Source organism: Pinus tabuliformis, chromosome J (assembly GCF_031772625.1).
Source record: "Pinus tabuliformis cultivar Carrire ecotype Pingquan chromosome J, CPIR1, whole genome shotgun sequence".
In the NCBI taxonomy this organism is placed as follows: domain Eukaryota; kingdom Viridiplantae; phylum Streptophyta; class Pinopsida; order Pinales; family Pinaceae; genus Pinus; species Pinus tabuliformis.
The window spans coordinates 1,624,106,331-1,624,115,505 of NC_142295.1; the positions used below are offsets into that span (position 1 = coordinate 1,624,106,331).

Genomic DNA, 9,175 nt, shown 5'->3' on the forward strand with positions numbered 1-9,175 from the left:
TTGTCATTGATCTAATTCGCTTTGCTTCATTGAGTAATTTTTGCTTGCTTCATTGGTCATTGGCATAAGCTAATCTCATATTAATATCATAATTTGTGCTCAAAGTGCTAATTACTAATTTGATCATATAAGTGGAATGGTATTTTGCTATTGATAAATCTTAAGATATTTCACTTTTGAAGCATTTCATTCTAATTGTATCTCACTTGAAGCAATTAACTAATTTGCATTTTAGATCTAGTTTGCATATTGCATTCTCTAAAATTTACCTCCAAGCATAAGCTTGGTTGATAGAAATTTAGGACAAACTTCCCTAACTATCATTCAATTTCCTAAATTTGAGTTTGGATCAAAGGTTAAAATGTGTGACCAAGCAGTTCTCTTATGGCAGAGTCCCTTGTAGGAATGAAGGCACACGGGTTGTATTGAAGTCCTAAGGGGGTGTCATTAATGAGGCCTTAGTCTTCTTGAAACTACCCGCTAATACTTACAAATTTGAAGGAGTTAAGGGGAAGTCAAACCTTAGATTAGAATGTAATTAAAATTTACCAAGACCACTTGTAGCAAACACTCACTAATAACACCTTCTCTTGCATCCAATTGTTAATTGTATAATTTGGATTGTGAGCTAATCATTTACTTGCAAGTTTTCATTCAATATCCTTGTACTTGTTTATTTCAATTTCATGCTCACTATCTTTTAGTGATTGTATCATTTTGGAGCATTTCTCTTTAAGTACAAGCTTTCTTCTCTTGCAAGTTTTATTTCAGATCTTGTTGCTCATATTTCCAGTTTGTACGTACTCAATTGTGGTTTTAGTTCACTAACGTTTGTTTTGCAAATTGTTATTCTTATAACTTGAAAATCATATCTTATTTGCAAGTATTATGATTTTCCTTTGAGCATATAATTCTTGCAATTTATATTTAAAGGCATTGGTCTAATCATAATTGGTCTTGCAGGATATCATTGAATCTATCTTGTTAATGTTTATACACACATAAACACTCATACTTGCTAAATTGAACCTTAATTTATCTTCAAGTTATATTGAATGGTGATTGTTTTACTAACTATCTCCTAGGCCTTGTTATCTTTAACAAGTTTTCCTGTAGATATCTTCCTTAGGGGCCAACCCCCTTAGTTTAGCTAGAAGAGAGCTTAAACGGAGAGAGTTGGGAATAGGTGACATCCCCTTCTCTTAGTGTTTCACCTTTAAGGTCACACCTAGTGGAATTGAGGACTTTTCCCACATTAATCTAGGTGAGAATCTCAAGTGACAACAAGGCCTGCTACTAGATTTCTTTTACCTATTGCCTAGACAGATATAGTCCATCCCTTTATCAGTCCCTTTAATCACAAAATGTTGGCTCTCTTATTCCATACATGTACTCCATTTTTGTCTTATGCTAACTTCAGATGGTTGTTCTTTCACCAAGCTTTGATACCATGTTGAATTTTTAATAACAGAAATTGATCTTCTAATCCAAAAATTACTTCCTAATGATTCATCAATCAATTTATCTTATACCACTTATATTATCGAGCAATTATACATAGAAAATCTCAACAATTATGCAATGATTACAGTAGGATCATAAAAAGACAATCAAGCACAAAAGAGACAAATTTACCCTGAGAAAACCCAACCTTGGGAAAAACCCAGAAAACTTTTCTTCTTAGGAGAAATTGTTTTTCAGCAATAATTACAATTCAGAATTATTTTAGGAATCTGTGCCAAAATCCATGTCAAAGATAGCAGTCAAATATTAGCCAATCAACGCTAGTCAAATCTATCAAAAATACCAAATTCAATGTCGGTCAAACATCCTTCCTGCAGCCAAACTTCGACCTTGTGGCCTCTGCAGTCAACTGTGGTTGACTGCAACACTGTTTTGCAATCAAACTTTGGTCAACTCAGCGTCTTTTCTGCGGTCAAACCAGCCTAAAACTCGGTCATATGAAGCAAAACAAATTTGGTCAAATGAGCAGGTCAATGTTGGTCCAATGGCAGCTTCAAACTTCAGATTTTGTTCCTCCTTTCCTCGCATGTGTGGATCAAAAAATATGATGATGTGATCTCCAAATTGGTCAACGTGGAGGAGGTCAACATGTATTTATTAGATAGATGGGGAGACTTTTGACCAAAAGTCACACCCCTTTACTTGTGGGGCCAACTTGACACTTAAGGCCTACATGAAACCCAAAAATTAGTAAGTTAAATTTTCATTTTGTATATTTTTCTTTGGCCAATTTAAGAGGTCTCTTGGCATGTAGGAATGCCTCATGATGCTACATAAAAATCAACACATGGCTGCAAGTATGATGAGTTGTGAGGCAATATAGCTTTGCAAGATGTTTGCAGAATTATTTGGTTTGGAGATGGGGCCAACAGTGATACTATGACGATTATAGTTGCATTAAGCTCTCTAAGAATCTTGTGTTTCATGATCAGTCCAAGCATATCAAGATCAGATATCACTTCATCGGAGACAAAATCCAGAGAGGTATTGTGAGATTGCAGTACATTTCCACAAAGGAGCATGTGGCAAATATTCTCACTAAGCCTCTAGTGAAAGGGAAGTTTGTGAAGTACAAAGACAAGATGAGAGTAGTGGAGAGTCCGTTTCGTGCTAGGAAGGAATGTTGAAGCTTGTGGTAAATTCAGAAGGTCTTATGCATAGGCATGGTGTCTTAGCATGCAAGAAATCATTAATTGCCTCTTTAGGTGCTTGCTTGATGGAATAAGTGATTTATGTCTTCTTTCCTAAGTCTAACTTAGGAAAAGTAAAATAATTAAAGTTAATTTATTATTGTAGAGTATAGTCAATTTCTAAGGATAAATAATAAAATTATTTAAGTGACTTAGAAATGATCTCAAATGTTGATCTTCTAGAAGAGAGATTAGGGTTATTAATTTGGGCTTGATGAAGATTATAAAATAAGCCTAAAGGAGAGGTCAAGACACACAAGTGAAGAAAGTAATTTTCTCTAGAGCGAGAGGCTCAGCTAGACTATAGTGCAGAGGAGAAAGAGCGCAAGTTGATTCGAGAGCATTTCCAAGAGGCCAAATTGTTGGAGAATATAGGGCCGAATTACTGAGGTGAGAAGGAGGTCAAATTATTGGAAAGCTTGATTTGCCATGGGCCAAATTTCCTTGAGGCGCAAAGGTTACTCGAGGGGAAGACACGGTCGAATTGTTGGTGAGAAGTGCGCCGAAATTCTCTAGGCCAAATTTCTTCTGAGGCTAATATCTTGTGGGCCAAAATTCCTAGGGCCGAATTCTTCTAGTGGGGTCGAGTTGCATGTTCCAGTCAATGCATATTTCCTTGTAATTTCTTTGTGGTCAAAACCCTAATTTTCCTACGATTAATTAATGAAGGAGAATTGTGGTGGGTGTTTATCTGTTGTAATGTGTGATTGATCTAGTTGCTAATGTTTCCCACCCTTGTACCTATATAACCAAAACTCTTCCACTCAAGAATTCAACCATGTTCTTTGAGGTTACATGGCCCTCTTCTTCACAGTTTCAGTCATAATTCTTGGTTTGAGTTTTCAACCTCCATAGGCCTCATGCTCTTTCCTTTCAATGCATCTTTGTGAGCTCTTCTTCAGTTTCAACTCCAAGGCCTTTCTATTAGATTTTGGGCACTAGACTCAGTGCACATACACACACACATTGGATCCGGTAACAGCTTCCACTTAACTTTACTCAACTAATAAATTGAAACATACTAATGTGTCTAACTTTTACACAATGGAAACTTTAAAATAGCAATTAGATCATGCAGAAAAAATTCAGCACCAAAACACAATTCTTATTAGTCCTTCAAAAAGAATCTAGGGCTCCCATACTAGGGAAAAATGGTTGTTTTACAATGCTCACTAAAATGCCAAATACAAGGGAAAACTTACACAAACAAAGCCTTGTCCTCACTATTGAAGCCCTCCTCGATCTCTATGCCACAGTCTGCTCACTATACTTGCCACGATTTGTTCATTGTTGGTTGCTCTTGTAACTATCCAATCACTGGAAGTCAAGGGCAAACTCATCCCTTCTCCATTGTCCAAACAGGGGCAAACTCAGTACTTCTCTGTTGTCTAGCTACAGCATACTCAGCAACATTACTCGACCCGCCTAAGGCCTACACGACCTCCTCAAACCAGCCCTACTGAGCCTTCATACACAGCTCCTCTCGTTGCTCTGGATGAGGCCTACTTGGCCTGCTCCACAAGATGTCTCTCTTGTTCTTTTGCCACCTTCCATAGGCTCTTTGTTAGGTCCCTATACTACTAGTGTAAACCCTTATTGTTATTAGTACAACCCCCTTATTATATTGTTGTGCCCATGTAGTCCCCATATTGTTATTATTGTGCCCCATAGAAGCCCACTATTATTATTATTGTGCCCTTACATTATTGTTGTTATGTCGGCTCTGATTATATTATGACCCCTTAGACTCCTATATATAGAAAGAAGGTCTTGTCATTTGTCTCATCCAGGAATTGTTCATTTGTGTAATGTAAAGGAGGTTGCCCCCTCAAAGAGGCTGAATTCTAAGGCATTGATCTATCTTTTCTATCTTTTTGTGAGTTGATTTCCTAACATTTGGTATCAGAGCTTTGGATTCTAGGGTTTCGCTGCTTCAAACAGGCCAACGTGACATTTGCGCTATAACTTTTTCGCTACAAAGTTTCAGAAACTAAAAAAAACCATTTGAGACAAATTCGGTCTGCAGCTCGGATCCGAATTTCAAATCTTGTCTCGCTATATTTTCGGAGATATGATCAGAGGAAGTTAGGGTTTTTGCAAGCTCCAGAATTTCATCTCAAACAAGACATTGTGGAATTGTCGCTATAATTTGTTTTAAGGTTAAGAATCTGAAATTAAAACCCATTTGAGCCGAACTCATGGGGAAGCTCGGGCCCAATTTCAGATCTTGTTTCGCTATATATTCGGAGATACAGTCCACGACATTTAGGGTTTATGCAGGCTCCCGAATTACATCCCAAACAGGGGACCTGAGGAAAATCGTCATAACTGTCTCCCTGAGCATCATATTGAAATTTCGTAAGGAGTTACAGAAAGAGGACGGACTGTAGTTTTCTATGTATATTGTGCAGATCTAAAGGTCAAAACGGTGACACGTGGCACTTCATACAAGTTCGCTCTTCTGAAAAGGTATATAATCAGGTCATCTTGGGAGATTGTGCATAACTCTTTCTTGGAGAATCCAATTTCGATCAGACTGGTGGCATTGGAAAAAGAACGCCGAGGGCTACTGTAGGTCGTGATTTTAGAACTGAAAGATCTGAAATTACAGAGTTACAGCCATTTCAAGATCGAGCTCCTATAATCAAGAAAAGTCGATATGAGGAAGTTTGATGGCAAGGATCCGGTAAATTGGATACTACAGATGGAGCAATATTTTGATCTACATGAGGTGCAACTATTACAAAAGGTACGTATTGTATCTTCATATTTAGAACTGGATCAATTTTTATGGTATAAAGAGCTTTGTTCTCGTAAAGCACTTGTCACTTGGTCAATTTTCACGGAAGAAATGATAGCACATTATGAGGATACAAGGAGTAACACCTTATTTAACCGATTGATAAATCTCGAACAAAAGGGTTCAATGGCAGAGCACATTGAGGACTTTCAAAAATTGAATATAAGGGTAAATGATATTCCAGAGAAGCAAAGGATTGATGCCTTCATAGGGACTTTAAAGGATAACATTCAACATGAAGTTCGTCTTTGGGAACCTGATTCATTGGAAAAGGCATTCAGGTTGGCAAGAAAAATTGAAAGCGAAATTACGGAAACAAGGAATCCCACCACTCACGACTATAATTATGAAAGTGTTTTTTCTCCTAGACTTCCACAACCTACAAGGTTTACACGACAACAATTGGAAGAAAAAAGAGAAAAAGGGCTTTGTTACAATTGTGATAAAAAATACACTAAAGGTTATAAGTGTGCTGAAAATAAATTATTTTACATAGATTATGAAGAGGAAGAAGAAAAAGATCAAGAAACATCTAAAGAAAAGGATATACACCAGAAACCAACCCCAGAGAAAGAAGAAATGAATCCAACCATATTTTGTAAAGCATTGGCAAGAATTACCACTCCTCAAACTCTCAAGATAGAAAGACATATCAAGAAGAAAAAGGTTCAAGAAGTGAAAGATCACATCGAGAAAGAAGAAATGAATCTGACCGTATTTTGTAATGCATTGGCCGAAATTACCACTCCTCAAACTATCAAGATAGAAGGACATATCAAGAATAAAAATGTTCAAGAAGTGAAAGATCACATCGAGCATCAAGAAATGAATCCGACCATATCTTGTAATGCATTGGAAGAAATTATCACTCCCCAAACTCTCAAGATAGAAGAACATATCAAGAAGAAAAAGATTCAAGCAGTGAAAGATCACATCGAGCATCAACAACAAGTTCTCCAACTTTTAAAGGATAATGCCATTTTGGTGGAGAATCGAATGAAACAACGGGCATATCAACATCGCAGTGAAAGAAGTTTTGATGTAGGCAATTGTGTATTTTTATGGCTACATCTCAAGCAAGCTATTTATGAAAAGGAAATGTTGGCAATACTACATGCACTTAAGAAATCGCGACCTTACCTAATGGGAAGACACTTCAAGGTAAAAATGGATCATGATAGTCTTAAATACTTTTTAGAACAAAGATTACCTTTAGAAGAACAGAAAAAATGGGTCACAAATATGTTGGGTTATGACTTTGAAATCATCTACAAAAAAGGGAAGCAAAATGTTGTTGCAGATGCAATCTCAAGAAAAGATGAAGATGTGGAAGCATTGCTTTCAGTTATTTCTATTATCCAACCAGATTGGATAAATGAAGCAAGGGATGAATGGAAGAAGGATGAAGAAGTGTGGCCACTCATTCAAAAGTTGCAAAAGATCCGAGTTCACACAATATTGCCAGAACTTGACAAGGAAGGGAAAATCATATTGGAGCCTGGAGCAATTACAGAAACAAGAACCCAACAGCTACGAAATCGATCAATTTCAGAGTATCTCATCAAGTGGAAGAACTTACCCATTGAAGACTCCACATGGGAGAACAAGAATTTTATACAAAAGCATCAAGAACTACTCAAGCATTGAGGACAACACTTTTTGAAAGAGAGGGGCATGTTAGGTCCCTATACTACAAGTGTAAACCCTTATTGTTATTAGTACAACCCCCTTATTATATTGTTGTGCCCATTTAGTCTCCATATTGTTATTATTGTGCCCCATAGAAGCCCACTATTGTTATTATTGTACCCTTACATTATTATTGTTATGTCGGCTCTGATTATATTATGACCTCTTAGACTCCTATATATAGAAAGGAGGTCTTGTCATTTGTATCATCCAGGGATTGTTCATTTGTGTAATGTAAAGGAGGTTTCTTCCTCGAAGAGGCTGAATTCTAATGCGTTGATCTATCTTTTCTATCTTTTTGTGAACTGATTTCCTAACACCCTCTCAGCCCTCCACAGGGTTGAGGCCTACTTGGCCTCTCCTTTTACAAAATGTTCTCTTGCCAACAATAAGAATGAATCACTCACCCTTGTACTTATACTTTTCCAAAGGGTGCAATACCATGGGTTTATAGCATGGGTCATCAGAATACCATGGGTCTATGGGTGCAAAGCCCCATCACTTAGCCCACTTGCCCCACACGTGAGAATACTCCCGATGCTACCCAAAACATCAATACTTTTGGCACTGGAGTTACTCCCTTCCAGGATTCTTGTTCTGACCCTCTGCTACATTCATCCTTTGAACATTTTGTACATGAGAACCTATCCTATCGTGGCGTTGTAACTGGGACCCACTTTTGAGGTTTAACGTCCTTTTCATACTTCCCTAAGTTGCACTTATAGGGGTCGTTGGTGTACATACACCACGTGGTTTACTTAGGTCACTGATCTAATCACTGTATAACTGACTTATTACTACTTGGTAGGTGAACTACCCAACGAACCATCTTTAATGTTGGGATCCTCCCAGTTTATTACAAATACCAGAGATCTCCTTGTAATTATACAACAGATATAGATTTAATTTTTCTGTCAGTTCCTTTTCTTAAGTTGCAGTTTTGTTTTGTGTGTATAAAGTTCAAGCGCAAGCATGATCCTGTTCTTAAACAGCATAAAAGGGAAAGTGCAGTTTTTAAAATAACATTTAAAGACCTTTCAATTTGTTTGCCATTTAATTGAATTTGGACTGCGGGAAAGTATATTCATTGAAAACATTATAAGAGTGGAAATGAGATACCCGAATGCCTTGCGCTTGGAGCGCTGCAGTGGCTTCCTCGACGACGGTCTTTCTACGGCCCATGATAGCAATGGCAGCACCATGCTTCCCTAATTCTGTGCTTATTGCAAACCCTATTCCTGAGCCTCCTCCTGTTACCAGAGCTGTCTTTCCCTTCAACACCGTTTCCTTGAAGGGCGACTCCATGTTCTTCTTCGGATGGAATTTAACCTCTCCGGGATATATGGGCTTGAGAACCCTTCTATAATTTCCGAAAGAACAGAACACAACAGAATTGGAAACGTAAAAACCATAAGATAGGCTACCGGTTCGCTGTACTTCATTCACCACCAGATTATAAACAGAGGGACTGACCTACAAAGCACTGAACCAATCACTGTCAAAGGAGACGTCATCACATCAATGCGGGGTAATTGAGTCATCGAACTAACTCCGGAAAGATACTTTTTCCTTGGAATCCTTTACAATTTGTCTGATTCGAGAAAGCTACATATTTTACGTATGGTTCAAATTGCTATCAGGTGGAGCACGCACGTCCACAATTGTTCATTATAAAAATTTTGTTATTTGAGTCTTATGCTTTTATTTAATTAATTTTTATTGCACAATGTTGTTTATATCTTCCCGACCGGTACAACTAATCACTCGTAAACACGATAACTTTTACTCCCACAACGTCACATCACAATAATTTTTTTATTTTTTCAGCGAAAAATTGATAATTTTTTGTTATTCAATCAGAATAAAAACTAACGAGAGCTGCAAAGGAATGCGGATAGGAATGGGTAGAAAGAGTATGGTTCATATCGGGTTTAAAAACTAACGAGAGCTGCACAGGAATGCGGATAGGAGT

The 9,175-nt window shown here is 37.5% G+C and overlaps 1 protein-coding gene across 1 annotated transcript in view; it reads right to left on the reverse strand.

Moving 5' to 3' along the window:
- SDRB (short-chain dehydrogenase-reductase B) overlaps positions 1-8,777 on the reverse strand; it is a 254,582-nt gene extending 245,805 nt beyond the window's left edge. Inside the window, exon 1 of the mRNA XM_089379830.1 lies at positions 8,323-8,777. Coding sequence (XP_089235956.1) covers positions 8,323-8,508 — 186 coding nt within the window. The 5' untranslated portion in view covers positions 8,509-8,777. The remainder of the gene's footprint in view (positions 1-8,322) is intronic.
- Between the last annotated feature and the right edge of the window lie 398 nt (positions 8,778-9,175).